Raw genomic sequence first — 21,056 nt, forward strand, 5'->3', positions numbered from 1 at the left:
TTGTTGAGGTTCAGTTCTCCTGCAAAATCAAAACATTTCAAAGGATGGGGGATCTAAATTTACAAGCAATCAATTCCAATCTCACCTCCATGCTTTCGGCATTCGGCACCAAATGTCTTATCCATACACTCCTTCCTAAAATGGTCATGCTGAATGTAAACATCATCAAATCACTAAAACTGGTCTAGCATTGTTATTCCATTCTCAGGTTCCTTTATCACATTGGGTTGATGCATTCAGTATTGTTGTCTTTTCCATCAATAGGTTGCCCTCACCTATCATTGACAATCTTTCTCCCTATGAGACTTTATTTGGTAAGCCACCCGTGTATGCTGAATTCCATCCTTTTAGTTGTCATGTGTTTCCTTGCTTATGAGATTACACACCTCACAAATTTGCTCCACGTAGCACTGCTTGTATTTTTCTTGGATATAGCATGTCTCACAGGGGATTTAGATGTCTTGATCCTTCTACATAGCGCATTTAAATCACCCATCATGCCCAATTTAATGAGCTTAATTTTCCATTTATTAATACATCCTCTTCATATGATCCCACATCCCTCATTACTTCATCTTTTAATGAACCTGCTGTCACAACTATTCCAACTGCAAAACAGCAAAATTCTCCATCATCTTCTATTGCACCTTCTATATCATCTTGTGTTCCTTGTACCACTGATCTTGTCGATGACTTTGTGCAGCATTTATCCTCTGAACCCACTGTTACAGGTGTCTCTCTAAACGAAACAGTTGTTTTCCCTGCTGTAACAGAAGCCACTTATGTTGCTTCTCTGCCATTAGACCAGCCTACACTTCCCTCTGGAGCTTATACTAATCTTCATTCGATGATCACTAGAGCTAAGGCAGGTGTCTTCAAGCCCAAACATCTCTCATATGTTACAACCTTGATGCCTTCATCATTGGTTCATGCCTTGATTACTACACAAGAACCACATAGTTTTTCATCTGCCTCTAAACACCCTGATTGGGTTATTGCTATGAATGAAGAACTGGATGCCCTTTCCTCTAATGACACATGGGACTTGGTTCCTTGTCCACTTCACACAAACATTGTTGGTTCAAAGTGGATTTTCCATGTCAAATATCTAGCTGACGACACTGTTGATCGTATGAAAGTACTGTGCGCCTTGTACTCTCACTTGCAGTCTCTTCTCACTAGCCTCTCTACCAGCTAGATGTCAAAAATGCCTCCCTAAATGGTTTGCTGAATGAAACTGTCTATATAGAGCAACCCCAAGGCTATGCTGGTCCACGATTCCTCACCATGTCTATAAGTTAAAACGGGCACTATATGGCTTAAAGCAAGCCCCCCGGGCTTGGTTTCATTGGTTCAATACTTTTCTGCTTCAAATTGGTTTCACATGCAGCACTGCAGACCCTTTTTTTTTTGTCTATGCTTGCTCAAACATCATGTTTTACCTCCTACTCTACGTTGATGACATTATAGTTATTGGCAACAATATCCCCTTCCTCCAGCATTTCATTCAACAACTTCATTGTGCGTTTTCCACAAAGGACTTAGGCACATTGAATTATTTCCTGGGCTTCTAGGTTTCCTCCTCTGAAAATGGCCTCTTCTTGAGTCAAACAAAATATGCAAATGATATTCTAGCCCGTGCACAGCTTTTAGAATGCAAGCCAATGCCAACTCCCATGGTTGTCTCACAACAATTGTCCAGCGCTGGTGATGCCTTCCATGATCCCACGTTGTTTCGTTCCATGGTGGGTGCTCTGCAATATTTAACAATCACTCGTCCTGATCTAACGTATGTTATCAATTATGTAAGCCAGCATATGCAATCTTCTATAGTGCCTCACTTTCAAGCCTTCAAACACATCCTTCGGTATGTTAAAGGCACTCTTCACTATGGTCTCTCCTTCATCATCAACTGGTCTTACTACCTACTCTGATGCTGATTGGGCTAGTTGCCCTGACACTCGTCGCTCCACCTCTTGCTATGCAATCTTTCTAGGTGACAATCTCATATCATGGAGTGCTAAGAAACAACCCACTATTTCTCGTTCAAGTTGTGAATCAAAATATCTTGCATTGGCTCACATGGCTTCTGAAGTAGTCTGGTTAACTCATCTGCTACGTGATCTCAATGTTTCCTTATCACACCAGCCATTACTCCTCTGTGATAACAAAAGTGCATTGTTTTTTACTCTCAATCCAGTCTCACACAAAAGGTCGAAACACATTGCACTTGACTATCACTTCATTCGTGAGCTAGCAGCATCAGGGACCATCCAGCCTAAATTTGTGCCATCCAACATGCAAATTGCTGACATTTTTACAAAGAGTTTGTCTCAGCCACTATTCACATTTTTTCGCTCCAAGCTTCGTGTTTGTATTAATCCCACACTCAACTTGCGAGAGGATGATAAGGGATGTAATGCAGCATGTAACTCTCCATAATTATAGGAGATAATGTAGCTAAATAGATTTACATTATTCAGTTATTGTTTCTTATTGTAAATATACATGTACAGCTTCTATAAATACAAACTCTCCCAGCACAGAATAACTGTGGCTTTACAATTACTTTCAGAAACATCTGATATGTCCGACCTTACAACCAACCGCACTCTAGTATAAATTGCTGGGAGACATCATGGATTTTCTCCAATGCTTAACTACTGATACACAAGTAGTTCTCACCGCATGCCATTACTCTACCCTTCAAGGAGAATTAGAAAAACACAGGAATGCTACTCTTGAAGGAAACGAAACTCATTACGGTGCTTTGAATGGAAAGGTAATATCATCCCCCTCATTTGATCCGAGAAAATCGATAAAGCTACAGCTGGTCTGCGTGAAAGCTTTGCAACACTAGGTAATTCTTTGAATAATTTAAACGTTAAAAATGGCGGATAGTCTTACTAGTCTTGTGGTATTGGCAATTGCTAACGTGATTATGGAATCATCGTCTTCTTAAGGGAAACAAGGAGCTCCAAGCAACTTGTCCTTGGAAGCACTGTCTTAACAGTAGAAAGACTCGCTGCAGCAGGCCCAACTGATAACTGCATGAAAGAGCCATTGATGCTTGACAAGATGCACCCTTGCACTTGTTCTCTAGAAAGACAAAATATACGTTGTGTTGTTTTAATTTGTTTCTGTGCTGATGTTGATCATTCAGCTGGTTTTTAGATTTGACCGTGTAGATCTAGTCGTTCCAGGAATTGCAACTACGTTCATGAGGAAAATACACTTTTTTTTTTAATTTAGCCTGTAAAGATAAATACGGCATCATTTCAGATTTGATCAAATGATTGGTCAAATGGACAATGGGAAATTTTATTTTTTATTTTTTATTTTGTTTTATTTGGTTTTGTGTTTTAAAAATATTTAATAAATAAATAAATTTTTTTTAATTTTAAATTAATATTTTTTTTAGTGTTTTCAAATCATTTTGATGTGCTAATGTTTAAAATAATTTTTAAAAAATAAAAAAAATTATTATTTTAATATATTTTTGAATGAAAAATATTTTAAAAAGCAACCACAATCATAATCCCAAAAAAAAACAAAATACTATAATTTGGATCTGGTTTATCAGATATATTTTAGACGTGTACTTCCATTTTGATTGCTATTCTTGCATATATTCCAAGACCTTGATTTTGATTTTGGGGGTATGGATCATGTCCCATGATCTTTTGTTCGAGGATATTTATTCAATTTGGCCGAATACAATAAATCTGAGAGAAACGAGTTTTCAAACTGGCCCAACATGGTGAGCTAATCAACTTGAAGATTTTGTTGCTTGTTTATGCAAACACAATTTAGCATTAGGATGACTGCGGTAATAACTCTAGCAGGTCATGTTCAATCAATGTTCATTTGCCTTCCAAATATACTTATGGCCCTAGAAAAATATTATAGAAGGAAACAACTCGGGGTCGAGGAAGCTTGTACAAATGAAAAGGCATAGAAGAAACCCCCCAGCCTGGTGCAGCCAAGCACATCAGTATTGTAAGGTAGCCTGCTACAACCAAGCAAGATCTGCTTTGCAATTAGCCTCTTCCTTGGTAGCCAAGCGATCAGCTGAGCTGGCTTCTTCAATGACCGTAGGCAACATCAGCATTGCGAATTCCTCTAGTGAAAAAATAAACTCCTGGGAGCATCTTATTTTTCCTCATAGCAGGTCGGGTAAAATGTGTAATAATAAATATTAAAATATGGTAGGGGATATCCTCAAACGACCACAAGGCTCCTTTGGGTTAGTTTGAGGTGTCCTGTCTTAGCCATCGCATTGTTGCATTCTCGTTTTTGTCTAAAACTGGAAAGGAGGACTAAACAAGACAGGTAGAAATGGTTCGTGGGGATGGTGTTTCTTGCAGGAGAACAGAAGGAAGGGAACTACAAGACCGAGCTCTTGGTTTACAAAGATGAGGACGTTTTATTTTGAGGAAAAAGGCCCCTTACATGCAAGTTTTCCCTAACAAAAATCCATTATCCAATCATCGAACACTACCTACATGCCGCAACTTGCTCACTATGATTACATGTCTTTCGATCAGAAGAACAATGCTCACTGATTTGGGTACAAAGGGTGAAATATTTATGTCAGGCAGTTCGGATCAATGTCTAAAAAACAACCTCAATAATCCATGCCCATGCCTGGGCCCATTGCTGGAGCATCCTTTACATCCTTTGGAAGATCAGTTACAACAGCCTCAGTTGTTGTCATCAGCGACGAGACACTGAAAGCAAAAAAATTTGTAAGTGCTTCTCGGCAAGATGCTAAAGATGATAATGAACCAAACCCCAAACCTAAAAGAAGTTAAAGAATTACCTGGCAGCATCGACCAAAGCAGTTCTAATTACTTTCAGTGGGTCAATAATTCCAGCTTTCACCATATCAACATATTCACCTGGTAATACATGAACGTACCAAACAAAATAGTTGAAAAATGGGTACCAGTGGATTAAGTAAACAAAAAAATTAGGAAGAAAAAAATCACTGACCTTTGGCAGCATCATACCCTAGATCAGGGTTGTCCTGCTCCAATAGCTTACCAACAACAACAGCTCCCTCAACTCCCGCATTACTAGCAATTGTATGCACAGGAGTCTGCCATTGGAGGTTCAATTTTGGGATTCAGTGGTAACATAATAGAAAGGTCATCAAATTCACATTAATGTTGTAATACTTCAAGCTTGGCTATACGCAGAATCATAAAGTGCATGGATCTTCAAACTTGCACCCAGATTCAATCTTGAAGAATAAATATTTATGTATACAGCACCCAACAACACTTATACACATGCACACACATGATGAAGGACAAACCTTCAGGGCATTCTGGATAATTTGAACACCAATCTTCTGGTCAAAGTTTGCAGTTTGAAGCTTATCCAACTCTTTTGATGCATAAAGAAGAGCAGCACCACCACCTGCAAAAGAAAACAGCTTGAGAATTTGATCGTTGATTTTAATTCTACCATATAACATGAGGAAAGATAGATGGAAAATTTACCTGGCACAATACCCTCTTCTACAGCAGCCTTTGTGGCATTTAGGGCATCTGTAACTCTATCTTTCTTCTCACTGACTTCAGCTTCACTAGCTCCTCCAATCTGCAATATTAGCAAAATTTTCATTAGTGAACCCAGTTTACAACTTTTAAGCAATAAATCCAGTTAGAAGATAGATGACTTGTTTGAGTAAATGCCCATAATTGTATTTGTAAGTTAATAGGAGAGGGTATGCAAAGTGTGTATGAAAGTAGGCGGACCTTCAGCACAGCAACACCACCAGAAAGCTTCGCCAATCTTTCTTGCAACTTCTCTTTGTCATAGTCAGAAGTGCTTGAATCTATCGCAGATCGGATCTGTAATTACAGAGCAACAGACAAAAATCATGGTATTCATTTGCGTCGAAGGATGCTTTTTTGTTCTTTTTTTTATTTGAAAGGAAAGGATGCCTTGAGGATGGCTAAACATAGACCAGCAACGAAGCAAAACTGACCTGTTCACATCTATCCTCAATGGACTTCTTATCGCCAGCACCATCAAGAATAACTGTGTCATCCTTTGATACTGTAACCTATAAGACAAAACCCAACTAGTCATGCATCAAAATACACACTTTTTACAGACAGCCACACCCTCGCCTTGATTCTAACTCTTCAATGTCTTGCCTTCACTACTGCCCATAAGATCTAAACTAAATTCCACCCAATCCCAATCCAGCCCATCTGGCTCCCCATGCAGTGCTTGTGCTAGTACCCGAGGTAAACTACACCACAGTCAACAATTTGAGCTCACCTTTTTGCAACTGCCAAGCATATCCAAATCCACATTTTCAAGGTTGAGGCCAAGCTCTTCAGTTATAACCTGCAAAACAGAAGTTAAGAACTTGCTCAATGGAACTAGAGGATATAACACAAAAATTCAATTTATGTGCAGAAGTAAACTCACCTCGCCTCCTGTGAGTGCAGCCAGATCCTGCAATATGGCCTTCCTGTTCTCTCCAAAACCAGGGGCCTTAATGGAACAGACCTTGATTCCAGCACGAAGCTTATTTAAAATAAGAGTTGCCAAGGCCTCGCTTTCCACATCTTCAGCAACAATCAGCAAGGGCCTTTGTCTCTGAACAAATACAGTTAAGCAAAAAATGAACAGCACTGCATTTGTGCTCCAGCTTCCAAAAACAAAGTGACTGGAAATAAAGTGTGTACCTTTAAAGCTAACTCTAGTACTTTCACCACAGCATGCAAACTTGAGACTTTCTTGTCATGGATCAGAATGAGAGGGTCATCTAATTCCTGTTTGTGCACAGGTATAGAAAAGATAATAGAAACTCAATGACAGTAGAAGCAGTTAATTTGAACTATTCTATCATGTGGACACCCCCTACATCTCAAGAAATGTCATGATTGGAATCAGAAGTAAAAACTTACACATTTTTGGGTTTTCTGGTCCGTGATGAAATAAGGGGATATATAGCCCCTGTCAAGCTTCATCCCCTCGACAACTTCCAACTCATTAGATAATGTTTTCCCATCCTGCAACAGTTTGACATGGGATAAGGGCAAATGCATATTTTGGACACAAAAAAAATGAAAGAATGATTAATGGAATGAGATAAGTAGCCATTAGCAACTCACTGCATGTGTTAAGAAAAACAGTACTCAGAAACTTGACATCCTTCATGACAGTACCAAGACACTTAAAGAATAGCAAGAGACTATGGAGAAAAGTATCAATAACAGAACACAGAAAAAAATGTATCAAGACAATGCACAACTTACTTGAATTGTTATAACTCCCTCTTTGCCAACCTTCTCCATGGCCTTTGCTATCAATTCACCAATTTCCCTCTCCCCATTTGCTGATATTGTACCAACTTGTGCAATTTCTTCGGATGTGCTGATCATTCTTGCTCTGCTCTTCAAATTGGTAACAACTGATTCAACTGCCATGCTGATACCACGTCTTAGGTCCATTGCATTCATTCCAGCTGCAACTGATTTGCATCCTTCAGTAAATATTGCTTGAGTGAGAACCGTAGCACAAGTGGTCCCTGCAAACACATTGGAAAAGCTCTCATTGCCCAGTGAGACAGAACCAACAAAGAAGCAAAACTATGCAGTAAAATATGAAAAAAAAAATTAAAAAAAAATAAACACTAGATTTAGAACCTGTAGCATAAAATCCTAAACTAATGACCAAATGCTACAGCACCAATCTAAATCCCAGATGGTCAAAATATTTAGATAACAACTGTTAAGGGGAAGAAACCTTACCATCGCCTGCAGTGTCATTGGTGGCATTTGCAACCTGCTTCACCAGGCTAGCACCAACATTCTTGACTTTATCCTTGAATTCAATGCTTTTAGCAACAGTCACACCATCTTTTGTCACTTTAGGGGCACCAAAGCTTTGTTCAATAACCACATTGCGACCCTGCAAACCACAAATTACCAAGAATAACATTCATTATTTATTAATCAACTTGCTCATTTTACCATATCAGAGACAAAGTTTGGCAAAAAAATAACTATGGTCCACCAAAGAAACTCAAATGCATTAATGATTCATCATCCTCGATAAAATGTTGCAAGAGGAAAAGAAACATCCACATTTATCTTGGAAAATCCAAAGAATAAAGCATTTGGACAAGCCCTATTTTTGATCTATTAGGCTCCTGCAACACTAGTTTCTGCCAAGAAAAAACATATTTTCCGTTGCAGTGTTACCATTGAAGACTGTATATAGTTTAAATTTATGAAAAAGTGTAATAAAACCAGTCTGCTACAAAATTAAAATCTCACTATACTTTATTGGACCAAAAAATGAAACTCTTAAGATTGTATTCAAGGGCATCAAACATCAGTAAAACATGATCAAACGGGCAATTGGTGTCAGTACCTTAGGGCCCATGGTGACTTTGACAGCATCAGCTAGCTCTTCAACACCCTTGAGCATCCCAGCACGAGCCTCCACACCGAATCTTATGTCTTTGGCAGCATAGTTTCTGCTCCAACTCAACCTACTTCCAATCTGACAAAAACACGCAAAAGAATTGCTTTTGAGAGAGAAAGTCATTTGAATTTCAGAAGGACAGCCGGAATCAGATCGAACATGATGTAAAAACTGGACACCAAACCGATAAAAGCAACAGCACTAACCTGATTGGTGCTGCTCCTAGCAATCCTGTGAAACCCACAAAAGGCAAAACCCATCATTATGAAGCAAGAGAAATCACAAAATTGAATCTTTGTTAGGTTGTTTACGATGTGAATGAAAATAAAATCCAATTTCAAACAAAGTTCTTGAGGGATCAGTTTTAGCTCCACTTAGCTAATGAACTACTACTGTGATCAAGAATATCCATCGAGTTCCGATCTTCCTTTTTTTTCTTGTGCATTTTCTCAGCAACCAAATGGAAAGCGAAGAAAATAACAAAAACCCAGATGTAAATAATGAAGGAGAAAGAGGAAAGTACCGAGCTTTAGAAGCGAGGCTCGAGGTGAAGCGGTGCATAGTAGTGTTAATAAAACTTACAAGAGAGAAGAAACAAGGAGAAACTTTTGTGGGATTATTGGGGAAGTATTGTCGAAATGATAAAGACAGAGCACGAGCAGGAGGCTGGGTGAGGGGAGAGCTTGTGCTTTTTGTAGAGGGAGAGAAGGCTCTAGAAGCAGCACGGCAGCTTCTAGTTATTGGTAGGGTTTAGGGTTTTGTGCTCTTGTGAGTTTGAGTTTTCACGGTTAATTATTAAACGAGGTTTACCGTTGGTTGGACCCGGCTTGTCTTTGGCTAAATATTTTTTCATATCCACCCGTTGAGATTCGAACACAAGTTCTCTACCAGCAGTGAGTCCAAGTGAGAAAATAAAAGGGCAAAAATAAAAGTAAAGTGAAAGATTTTGGGTCACAAGTGTAATAAACAAACTTTTATTAGGGACCTAAATGAAATATCTTTAAATATAAGAATGAAATTTCAATTTAAAAATTTAGAAAGGGTTATGACAATAAGTTGTGTCCTGTTTAGCCTATATGATGATATTATTGTTCTATAATGATTAGAAAACAAGAATCTTAGTCGTTTATAAACACAAAGAACATTTCTCTCTAAAAAATTATTTTTTAAAAAAATAAAACCCACTATATAGTTATAATGGGACAACACCTCTTAAGAGATTTACTATATTTGAGTGTGGGCACGTATCATCATTGGAGTCGAATGTGAGAACATCAATTATATGCAACTACCACGTTTCCTTGTTTGGAGTCTAGGATAATATCATTATCCCACATCGACTAATAGATAAAGACCTTAGTTACTTGTAAGCACAAAAACACCTCTTTTCTCGAGAGATACATTTTAAAATGATAAAATTCACCATGTAATTATAGTAGGATAATACTTTTTGGGAAGCCTATATGCAGGTATAGAAACACATTATTATCGGCACTATTTGTAAGGATGTCAACCATGTGTAACTATCCAAACCCCTCGCCTTGCGGGCTATAAAGATATTATCATCCCACGTCGGTTAGAAGATAAGGATTTAGTTGTTGGCAAAACTCACTATGTTATTCTAGTGAGACAATATATATTGGAAAGCCTGTTACATGTTGTTGGCAAAACTCACTATGTTATTCTAGTTAGACAATATATATTGGAAAGCCTGTCACATATTGAATAGCCTGTCATATGCAAGAGTAGATACTCATAGTCATTATGCATCCACATATATTAAATGAATAATAAAAAAATGTATTTAAGGTTTTCTTCGTTGTGTTTTTGTGAGATTTTTTTAAATGAAAATGGAATATTTTAAATTTTGTTATGCTGCTTGTGACCAATTTTACTTGTGTTTTCTTTTTTTCTTTTAATAGGAAAATAAACTTTTTGATACATATAAGAAATAACATTTGGGCAGGCTGGTTATTCTTTAAAATCCTCTGGTGTTAATCTTAAAGAGAGCCAAAACATATCTGCATAAAATAGTCCTAAAAGAAGGGAGAGGTCTCGAGTTTAAATTTTACGTTTGTCATGTAAATAATGAAAAGAAAAAAAAAATCAATAGTCATATACATTTGAATCCTATATATATATGGTCAATGGTTGCAGTTCCAGAAATGTGTAAATTGCAATTCCTTTATTATTTATAACAACCTTGATGTAATTATTTTATTAATGACAAATCAATTACCATGTATAAAAAATATCGTAAAAGTATTTTATTGATTATAATACTCTTCGATTATAATATCTTTAAATTATTTAAATAACCATTACACATTTATTTAATACAGGTTTCATAATCTTTTAATATAAACTCTCGAATACTTGTTTTCTATTTAATTTTTGTTCACTTTTCCCGGTATGTCTTTTATATAACTTTTTTTTCTCTTATTACACAATATTTTGTATATTATTTTTTATTTTCTGATTTAATACTTTAAGATCAAAATTAATTAGCTTTTCTACCCATCTATAAATTTTTTTTAAAAGCTTCTATTGTATCTATAATATTATTAACTATTAAAAAATTAATGTTTTGTTTTTCAAACATTTTAAAATCTAAATGTTATATTCTCTTTTTAACATAATATTTTTTTATTTAACAAAACTTTAAAATATTTATTTTTTTATTTAGTTGTTTTTGTATTTTGGTTTTTTTTGTAAAATAACCTTTCACTTAAAAATATTATTAAAATAATTTTTATCAGATTTTTTTGCATTTATATTTTTTTGAAATTAAATTAAAATTTATAACAAAAACTTATATTATAATAATATTTCATATATATATATATTTTTAAAAAATATCTATATATATATATATTAGATAAATTTGAAAAAAAAAAATTAATAAATTATTTTCCAGTTCATTTTCCATAATACAACCAAACACTGGAAAGTGTTTTCCAGTTTGTTTTCCATAACACTACCAAACATCGGAAAATACTTTCCCGGAATTCACTTTCCCCGGAATTCACTTTCCAAAAGGAATTCACTTTCCTGCAGACAAACGGAGCCTTAGTAAAAGCTAGTTGCAAAAAAGGCCCTTGATTAGAAACAAGGCAGGGATGGCAAGCAACGACTGACCACGCACGTGTGTAACCCTCTACACACCATCGCATTTTTTATTCCCAAGCTCTCTCCACTGTTCATCTTTCGGTCTTCACTTTCCTAAAAACAAACCAATCTTTCACTGAAAAAACCACACAGAGATAACAAAGAGCAACATCAAGAGAAAATGACGGAGGCAGTGATAAGAAACAAGCCAGGGATGGCAAGCGTGAAGGACATGCCTATCCTTCAAGACGGCCCTCCTCCTGGTGGTTTTGCTCCTGTCCGATTCGCTCGTAGGATCCCCAGTAAAGGTCCTAGTGCTATGGCCATCTTTCTCGCTGCTTTTGGTGCCTTTTCTTATGGCATGTACGAAGTCGGCAAGGGAAACAAGATCCGCAGGTAAAAAAATTTTTTTTGTTTTTTTCAATTTTCGATTTTTTGTGGTTTTCGATTGGTTTTGGTATCTGGGTTTTGTTTGATTTTGAATTAAAGTTATAAATCTGAAGGATTTGAATTTTTTTGTGTGATCTGGATTGGATTATTAGATTGAAGATTGTGAGGAACTCTTTATTTGGCACTTTAAAATTATCAAAATTAACGGTTCTGTTTGTGACAATACTTGGCATTTGAATTTGTTTGGATTGTGAAATTGGCACTACAATGTGGCTGATTATCGCGGTTCATCATAGTGTTAGCATTATGAGATTGGAATTTTGTTAGGATTTTCCTATTTTGATTGTGTTGTTGAGTGGTCGCCATAATTTTTTTTCTTATGTTTTCAAGCGTGACAAGTAGAAATTATGAAGCCTTGTGAGTGGACATGGTTTCGTGTAGATGAATTTTGTTTATTTCTCAAATGGACATTAGAAAATTTCAGATTTTAGGTGGGTTGTGAGCGAGTTTCTGATGCGTAAAGAATTGAAATTGGTTATTATAAGCACCAAGAGGCACCAAGAACTTCCAAGTTAATTAATTATATTTGTATCTACCTTCACTGGCAAAATGCTCTTTAGTGTGCTACAAATGTATAGCTTTTACTTTCAACCCAAAATCCTTAAAAGAGTTGAGAGTAGATTCTCCCCCCTCAAATACACTTTTACAAAATCTGCACTAAAAGCATAGACAAGTACAAAAACCACAACCTTTCCAATCAAAATGCTCTATAGAAGTGAATTGCCGTGATAAAGTTGATTCTGTTCATTCAACTACATGGTGTAGGAGATGTGTTATCTTTTATTTTTTAGAAGGTGAGTTAAGTATAATTTAAATGTTTTGGTGATTTGTGGTCTTTGCTTGCTAATGTTTTCCATGGAAATAGCAATTTTGCATAATTAATATAACATAATGAAAATGATTATTATTTTGACTTGGAGAGAACATGTCTGGGATTTGTTGAGTTGGCAATAGGTAGGTTTTGTGTCAAAAAAGCAGGTTTGTGCATGTTTTGTGACCTTTCCAGAAACCGTGGTTCTGAAACCTCAAGGCATTTAGACCTTGCTTTTGAAAACTCAATCTTGAACACACCCTGAGCTGAAAGTAAATTGAGGTTTGTGAATGACAGTGAAAGGAAAAACTTTCAGTTTCGATGAGGAGACGCTGATTTACCATGTTTTGAGTAAGTTGTTTGGTGTTGTCATCTCTGGTACTGGTGGGAAAGTGAAAGATTATTCCTGTGAAAGAGCTAGTGTGTTGCTTATGGCTGTCGAAGCTGTCCAAAATCCAAGTAAACAGTTGAACATAAAAACAAGCTTAGATGAATGCTTAGAGTAAGGTTTTCGTTGTTATATTTACTTTCCTTTTGAAACTGTTTGTATTCAGAATGTGGCTGCAATGGACACATCACCTGCAGATTATATTTTGCTCTTTGATGAGAATCAACCTGGGCAGACTAGAATTTTGAGATCGTATGCACTTGGCCTTCTTGTGTTCTCCTTCTTAAGGTGGAGAAAAAAATCCTGTTTTTGGAAACCACAGCTGGGTGATTTCTTGACATTCCTTAAAGTTGTCATTTTAGTTGTTGTAGCCTGATTTCTATACAAGAACGTTATTTCAGAAGATTATGGCTTATGGTGCATCTTATCCGAGGGGTCAATACCCATGTCAATGTTTATTTCCTTGTCGGATATATACATATGGATAGTCTCACATGAGGAGTAGGATGTTGCGGCATCTTGAAAGACAAATGTAGAAAGTAAGCATCATTTTGAATGCAATATATATTCCATGCTTCCAGTTCTAAAGTAAAAGCATAATCTCAGTGCACGTCATGCATATTTGCCCATATACAAGTTTAAATCTCAATTTGAGCCAAGGACATGTCAAGAGGCTGGATTAGTTGTGTTCTCAACCTTGAAGGTGTACATACGACTGCCCACCTAAGAAACCCTGATTATTGTATACTGTATAAGAAAAGTTTTAATCACCAAGAATTTGTACTCTATACTTTTTTTTAGTAGTTCAAGCACCCGTGTGCTCTTTAGCCTTGTATGTAGTGATCGGTGATATGGCTATGCTGCAAAGCCTCCAAGTTCCTTTATAGGCCATTTTAGCAATTGTGAACTTGTTCTTAAATCATTTGCACTCTGCAGGGCACTCAAGGAAGAGAAGTATGCTGCACGCAGGGCGATCCTGCCTCTGCTTCAAGCTGAAGAAGATGAAAGGTAGGAAACAGCTCTTTTCCTTCATCACTTCCTAATGTGTTTCCCACCTCTTATTTATAAAATATCCATGTCTTTCCTTTCTCCCTACTTTCCTCTATTTAGATTTGTCAAGGAGTGGAAGAAGTATCTTGAATACGAGGCAGAAGTAATGAAGGATGTTCCTGGTTGGAAAGTTGGTGAAAGTGTCTATAATTCTGGGAGATGGATGCCCCCAGCAACTGGCGAGCTGCGTCCAGAGGTCTGGTGACACTTTTATCTGCATCTTGTTATGGTGCATGTCTAATTGTCAAGCAATATCGTTTTTTTCCTGTCATCGAATGTCTTCTGTCACTCAGTGTTGTTTCGTTCTCATGGAATAAAATTTAAGCTATTAATCTTCTGAGATGCCCCGAAAATACTGCCTACAGTAGTCTTGTTTCTTTCCTTTTCATTGTATCCTCGTTACCAGAAAATCTTGAACATAAAGATTAAAAGACCTTTGGAGCACTGTCTTCCTGTTCAAACTTTGTGGTAAATTTCAACCTATTGGTAATGATGTGGAAGTAACAACACCTGAAGCCGGGATACTGGGTTTATGATTCGCCAATCCATTGATTGGTTTCTGTTTGATAATGTTCTGTTCTGCTGTTATTTGGTTTTGTTGATAATAATGCTCCCTTTCTTGGCTCTCTAAATTGTGGAGTAGATTCACTATGGTAGTTACTAGTGTGGAAGAATTTTAGCCTCTTGTTGTTTCACTGATTTGAGTCACTTCGGTCATCTTGAAATCCCTGTGCCCCTTGATGATGAAAAAATAGGTTAAAACCTTTGAGAGTTTTTTCTCTCTATTTATATGTTACAAGCTAGTAAATATAATTCAGTACAGCTAAGTAGCTAACGATTACCAGACACCATAATAAGCAGGATAAGCAGTACAACTGCATGAACTTTCATAAGCTACAGGCAAATGAATTCTCATAGGCACTTTGTAATGATGCGTGCCAGTAAAAGAACTAGAAGCCATGTTCAATGAAATATGAGAAATCAATATTCATAGACATTTAATGGGAAAAGTTACTTGAATATTTTGAATACTTTTAACTTGAAAAAAAAAAAAAAAAACAGGACAAGTTTTGTATCAATACCTTCAAGATATAGCTTAGTTTCCATGGCTGCAATGATCAAACCTTTCTTTTCACATTTTACTTCACTGAAACAGATAACACCCGCTAGGCATCTACATGTTCATGACTCCACGGATTTCTTGCAAACCCATCTCATATTCAATTGCTACTCTGCCAGTTTCACACTTCACTAGACAGCAAGGACAGGATGCAGTTTCTGCAACTTTCAATTCCTCTTGGAAATCTTGACTCTTTTTTTATAGTATATGACAATGAGAAGGGTGATGGTTTCATTTTACTATATTCAGTCATTTTGTATTTGTAATTATGCATCCTCGATTGCGAGACTGCAATGCAATTGGAGTCCTTGTAGTGCTAGCTCAATCTTGAAAACAAATGTAAATAATAGCAAAATGTTTTCTTGCAAATTGGTTGGGGAAAAAATTTTACATTTGTTTCTTTTCCTCAATTCCATCATGGGTAATCAATGATCTCTGAAGATAAATGCTCATAGGACAAAAGCTGAAAATGAGCCGAGGAACAAAGCTAGGTTACGTAAAAAACAGTAGGAAAGAATCCAAAGAAAAAAAGAAAGCATCTGGGCAGTTTCTGCTCTCTGTGTCGTTAAGAAGAAGCTTGCACGTCAACACCTGGGAAGATCAGCAGGTGGTGGAAGCAGCTTCTGATTGGGAAGCTTTCCATCCAAGACAACCCAAGCCATCTTCAAACCCCAGCTTGTGTGCACTTCTAGATGGCAATGCATGAACCATACACCTGCGGACACGCAAGAAAAAATCAAAAGAAATTAAAGAGGTTAGCAGAAACATAATACTATATTACAAAGGTTTATTTTCCTGCCTAATCTAGGACCATTTAATTTGCATTACTTGCAGTAATTACTAATTACCAACCTGGATTGTCTGCTAGAAATCGTATAGCAACCCACCCACCAGAGGGCACACCAACAGTATTCCTTTCAACGGGGTCGATAAGATTGAAATTTGCGGGGTCCTTATTTGGATCGAAGTTCCCAAAACCTTGACCAACAACAAAGAAATTGAAGCCATGCAAGTGAAGAGGGTGGCTCTCTGCACCAAGTATGCTAGTGTCCTGCATAATGAGCTCCACAGTGGTATTGAAAGGAAGCACTACTAGCTTTGTTCCATTGCTCACTATGGTATTGTTTGGCGGATTTCCCGTATAATTAAAAGGAGTAAGTGGGTTGACTGGAAAATCAGGAGTATAGACATCCTTTGATTGACCAAAATGGTGGGCTTGGAGAAGAGCTGTGGTTGGCATTGCAAATGACACGTTATTAACTGAAGCTGCAAACATTGTTCCATTTGGTCCCTGGCAGGTTTGGTTTTGGGGGCATGAGTTTGTTCCAAGGCCTACTGTGAAGAAAAATTGTCTGTCAACCTTTTGAGGCACATTGGCAGGGAATTGTGCATTGGCTAAGCTGCGGAGTTTGCTAGTGAACTTTGTAGCAAATGAAGTATCATTTAGAGGTGGCAGATTTGGTTTAAAAAGCGGAAGTTTTTTAGTAGAGTGGCTTGATTGAATGGTTTTATGCGATTCTTCATATTCTAAAATGCCAGCAACAGTTGAATTATCAAAAGTTCCTTGACCAGTCACGTAAGGTCTAGCAGTCATGAAAAATTTGGCGTTTGGGTGGTGGGGTTTGGTCTTGAGAAGGACATTTGTGGTTTGTCCGGGGGCAATGAGGAGCGTCTTGGTATCAAATGGTTTCACATACACAGCATCAGCTTCCACAACTGTGAACGTATGGTTTGCTATGCTGAACAAAAGCTCGTCGTTGAGTGCAGCATTGATCAGGCGAAGAAGGTAAGTCTTTCCAGGCTTTACCTTTAGCTTGAAAGTATCTGCCAAGTATCATTTACACAACGTAAATGAGAGAGAGAGAGAGAGAGAGAGATGCTCTGTATTGTGGTAGAAGGCCTAATTTGCTAACATATTGTACCTTTGGCAGAGCAGTTATATAATGGCCCTGGGAGTCCATTAATAGTGTAGGCATCAGAGACATTTGGCCCTCCACCTGTTTGCAATGCCTGGTTAATGATTGCCTCTGGATCTGCATTGAACCACTCTCCTGCAAATTAAGTAATTAACCTTGTTACTTGTATTAGCAAATGGAGACGACCTCAACGGGAAAGAACAATTGTAAATTCCATTTAGTTCTTTAAAGTAGCTTTGCGTATATAGCTCATTACCAAAGATGATGGGAACTTCCTTGTAAGGTTTGACAAATGGATAAGGAGTACCGAGTTTTGGAAGAATGATCAAGGGACCATAGAGAGTTGATCTTAGCCATGATATATGGGCATGCCACCAAAGAGTGCCTCTTTGTCCTACAATGGTGTAGTTATAAACATAGCTTTGTCCAGTTTGTATAGGGCACTGAGTTACATATGCTGGTCCATCAGCCCATCCACTTCGAAGCTGTCGAATTCCATGCCTGTTATCAATGAAAATATAGATAGAAATTCAGAACATGTTTTCGCAGTATCAGGTACATTAGAAAAAATGAAAACTAAAAATGCCTATGTATACCAGTGAATAGAGATATTGTTTTGGACATTGTTAACCACTTTAATAAGAAGTCTGTCACCCTCCCTAGCAACAATGCGAGGCCCTGGGAACTTCCCATTGACTGTCACCATGCTCTTGGTGTGGCAAAGGCGTGTCACATTCTGCAACATGACCTGCAATGAAGTAGAAAACTTATTTGTATAAGAAAAACGGGTGGAGAAATTCGAAAGAATGTTCTTTTTTGGATAAAACTGTGAAAGCAAAGTAATGTGTGTGACAATATTATCTTGACAAGTTTAGGTACCAAAGCTAATGACATGTAACACATACATCAAGTTTGTAGTGCCTAGTAATGGCAACTGCAGGCTTAGGATGGAGAGACAAAGTGACGAATGAGAAGAGAAGAAGTCCCAAAAAAGCTGGAGATGGAAGAAAAGAAACGCCCATTTTATCTGTTTCTTCTTTCAGACAAGGCTACAAGCTCCAATGCTTGAACCTAAAATAGTTTTTTCCTGTCAAGACACTTGGACTATATGTTCATAGAAGCTTGGAATCCAGTATATATAGAGAGATTGTCCAAGTAAAAGTGTTGGTTGCTCATCAAAAAAAGAAAAGGGAAGGGCTTAACTGGTGATTAGGTGATAGAAATTGTATGGTTTTTTATTGAGGAGTAAACTAGAACAAGCTTCATGAATAATATATGCAGACATTTTCAGTTTATTAACAACTCTAGAGTACAGTCAAAGCCAATTTCCCTGGTCTCCTTTCATTTGAAGTAAGAACCTGTCCTTCCTTCCTACCAGATAATAATACGAAAATCCCAGCTCTAATTGGCATGGCATTGTCCAGATTAGTCCCATGCAGTTGTAGTCTTCGGTGTAGCAGACTTCCATTTTCAGCAACAAACTAATGGAGCTTTCATTTAGCTATCTGCTTCGAAATGCAACCCCGAGCAATATCCAAGTAACAGATTGTAAAACCACAAAGTAATGACTTGCTTTAGGCATATTTTTAGGTCACCACTCGTAAATTAAGACCTAGTTTCTAATGTCAATTCTTATATAGTGTTTAATCCCATGATTAGGTTAGTAAATGAAAGGTATCCTTCTTCAATATCGCTTTCATCTCAAATTTCACCTGGATAATTTAACCATGTTGACAATTTATGTAAGATATTATTAACTGTAATACTTGGTGATAAAGCTAGCGATCAAGAGGTTACTATCAAGGAAGTCATTTTTCAGTGTTGGATGAAGTACAGGTCATGGAGGAATAGTGGGGAGACCTCACCTGAAGCAATTTTATCTCAAGCAAACATGGTAACATACTAACTACCAAATAATTTGGTTTGAATGTTGAAAAGGATGTCTGGTTGAGTAGCTGGTGATTAATGTATTCAATTTTCCTGACGAGTTTAGGGATCCACAGTTGTCTTTTAGTTGCCACTAATTTCTCCGTGTAATGCCATTTTTTAGTGTAGTAAAGATTATTTTTCAAAATATTTTTTGTTTTAAAATAAATCAAAATAAAATTTTTACTGGAGATAAGTTAATAAAAATATTTCAATTGAAGGCTGATGCAGGCAGTACTACCGCTCATCACATTTCAATTGTAAAATCATTGGAAGTAAAATGTATGATGAAACAAAGATCATGATTCTGAAACACATGAATTTGTCTATTTCCGATAGATTTATGTTACGTTCTTGCAATCCACATTAGCTGTAGTGCAATTTCACTCTCCAGCTTCCTTGTATGGAAAGTTTCAGCTTTTTCACACGATCAAACCCGCGGTAACCTCCCACCCTCTTTCTGGTTGGAACCGCACTTCAATTTCAAGTATCAGGCTTGCAAATACATGCTTAACAAAAGAATCTGGTTCCTGACAAGCTTAAGGCTACCTTTCAAAAGAATCTTCTTCAATTGAACCCAGTTGATGCACACAGCAGCAGAGATTTCCTCGGTTAGATTGTGTTTCTTTGCAGTCAGCAATCTCACACCAACTGCAGCCCGGCTCCGCCAAAATGGAAGTAGGTGGTTCTTGATCTGAGCGAACATCCAATCACCTCTCAATTCTACAGCATTATTGTCTTGTTGGCAGCCAAAATGCCTTCTGAAGAAAAACATGGACCTTTTCATGGATTGAGATCACAAATAGAAGGCAATTCTTAACACTAAGCAAGTCGCATAAAACCACTAGCTAAATCTAGCAATTGCCCTGTCTGTTGGCAGCTAAACACAAATCCTAAACGTGACATTGCCATGAAATAAGGTGAAGCTACTCAGATCCCAAGGCTTTTGTTTCCGGAGGACTTTTCTCAGAATGTCATCAGTGAGCACTGCGAAGCATGAATAACATCCCAACCCAAAAATTCTAGAGCAAAATTAACCAATAAACTACACAGTAGACACCAATGGAGTCCTTTCTGTGAAGACAGCTTTTGTCTACTTTATACAAATCGAGTACTTGTTCAATGCAGTGAATTCTCATTTGTCAAAAAAGATGAGGATGAGAAAATATGGGCGAGCAGAATAACCAAGTACTCTAATTGGCTGGAAAAAATCTATTTAAGATATTGAACTGAAAAAAATATTGATTAAAAAAATTAAAAACAAATCCAATTTTTTTCGTTTCAGTTTTAAATTTGAAAAAAACTATATTAATTAGACCGAATCAAATCGATTTTTTTACATAAAAAATAAAAAAGCCAGAACACTCAGATTCTATTATATCAAAGTCTGTTAATTATACTAATTCGACATTTTTAAATAAAAACTGAATCCTTGAACTACTGGTGCTTTAATTCATGTTCAATTCAAAAATAAAAAAGAAAAATCCTGATTTTTCTTAAAATTTTCAAGTTCAAGTAGAATCCAATCAACGGATGTTCGCCCCTGCCAAGGACGGTGAAAGAGTGAAATTTTTCAAAGCAAATTTTTAGCAGTTAAACTATACTTCTAAAATAAATTGTTTTTTATTTAAAATAATTTTTTTAATGCTTTCAAATTGTTTTAATATATTAATGTTAAAAATAAATTTTAAAAAATAAAAAAAGTTATATTATTTTAATATATTTCAAAATAAAATACACTTTAAAAAAGCATCTATCAATATCAATAGCGATACCTACACTCTCACACGAGAAGCTGCACAACGTCAAACAATTCAACATGGAAGAGCA

The 21,056-nt window shown here is 36.7% G+C and overlaps 3 protein-coding genes across 3 annotated transcripts; 1 reads left to right on the forward strand and 2 right to left on the reverse strand.

Annotated features, from left to right (window-relative positions):
* Nucleotides 1-4,402: 4,402 nt before the first annotated feature.
* LOC118061243 (chaperonin CPN60-2, mitochondrial) lies at nt 4,403-9,231 on the reverse strand. The gene is made up of 16 exons (XM_035074668.2): nt 8,981-9,231; nt 8,664-8,688; nt 8,404-8,535; nt 7,779-7,938; nt 7,284-7,555; nt 6,933-7,037; nt 6,711-6,797; nt 6,451-6,621; nt 6,298-6,366; nt 5,999-6,076; nt 5,766-5,861; nt 5,508-5,607; nt 5,321-5,424; nt 4,996-5,101; nt 4,823-4,901; nt 4,403-4,730 (listed from the first exon to the last, which is right to left on the reverse strand). Exons 1-16 carry the CDS (start codon nt 9,016-9,018, stop codon nt 4,628-4,630), a joined length of 1,725 nt encoding a protein of 574 aa, XP_034930559.1. The 5' UTR covers nt 9,019-9,231; the 3' UTR covers nt 4,403-4,627.
* A 2,404-nt stretch (nt 9,232-11,635) lies between these two features.
* Nucleotides 11,636-14,834, forward strand: LOC118061235 (NADH dehydrogenase [ubiquinone] 1 alpha subcomplex subunit 13-A). Its single transcript, XM_035074656.2, has 3 exons — nt 11,636-11,961; nt 14,151-14,222; nt 14,325-14,834. Exons 1-3 carry the CDS (start codon nt 11,747-11,749, stop codon nt 14,467-14,469), a joined length of 432 nt encoding a protein of 143 aa, XP_034930547.1. The 5' UTR covers nt 11,636-11,746; the 3' UTR covers nt 14,470-14,834.
* Nucleotides 14,835-15,618: 784 nt separating this feature from the next.
* On the reverse strand, nt 15,619-18,577 carry LOC118061224 (laccase-17). Its single transcript, XM_035074646.2, has 6 exons — nt 18,206-18,577; nt 17,897-18,048; nt 17,557-17,801; nt 17,307-17,435; nt 16,237-17,208; nt 15,619-16,099 (listed from the first exon to the last, which is right to left on the reverse strand). The coding sequence occupies exons 1-6, from the start codon at nt 18,320-18,322 to the stop codon at nt 15,969-15,971; spliced, it is 1,746 nt and encodes a 581-aa protein (XP_034930537.1). The 5' UTR covers nt 18,323-18,577; the 3' UTR covers nt 15,619-15,968.
* Between the last annotated feature and the right edge of the window lie 2,479 nt (nt 18,578-21,056).

The sequence above is a fragment of the Populus alba genome, chromosome 1, assembly GCF_005239225.2.
Source record: "Populus alba chromosome 1, ASM523922v2, whole genome shotgun sequence".
Lineage (NCBI taxonomy): Eukaryota > Viridiplantae > Streptophyta > Magnoliopsida > Malpighiales > Salicaceae > Populus > Populus alba.

Bases quoted from the DNA above. Each gene is read 5' to 3' on its own strand.
- LOC118061235 (XM_035074656.2), top strand. From the start codon at position 11,747: ATGACGGAGGCAGTGATAAGAAACAAGCCAGGGATGGCAAGCGTGAAG. The intron at 11,962-14,150 runs GTAAAAAAATTT...TGCACTCTGCAG, and splicing joins AAGGGAAACAAGATCCGCAG to GGCACTCAAGGAAGAGAAGT. The intron at 14,223-14,324 runs GTAGGAAACAGC...TCCTCTATTTAG, and splicing joins CAAGCTGAAGAAGATGAAAG to ATTTGTCAAGGAGTGGAAGA.
- LOC118061224 (XM_035074646.2), bottom strand. From the start codon at position 18,322: ATGGGCGTTTCTTTTCTTCCATCTCCAGCTTTTTTGGGACTTCTTCTC. The intron at 17,802-17,896 runs GTATACATAGGC...CATTGATAACAG, and splicing joins AACAATATCTCTATTCACTG to GCATGGAATTCGACAGCTTC. The intron at 17,436-17,556 runs GTAATGAGCTAT...CTTAATTTGCAG, and splicing joins GGAAGTTCCCATCATCTTTG to GAGAGTGGTTCAATGCAGAT.
- LOC118061243 (XM_035074668.2), bottom strand. From the start codon at position 9,018: ATGCACCGCTTCACCTCGAGCCTCGCTTCTAAAGCTCG. The intron at 5,608-5,765 runs GTCCGCCTACTT...CTAATATTGCAG, and splicing joins GTGGTGTTGCTGTGCTGAAG to ATTGGAGGAGCTAGTGAAGC. The intron at 4,902-4,995 runs GTCAGTGATTTT...ATGTATTACCAG, and splicing joins AGGGTATGATGCTGCCAAAG to GTGAATATGTTGATATGGTG.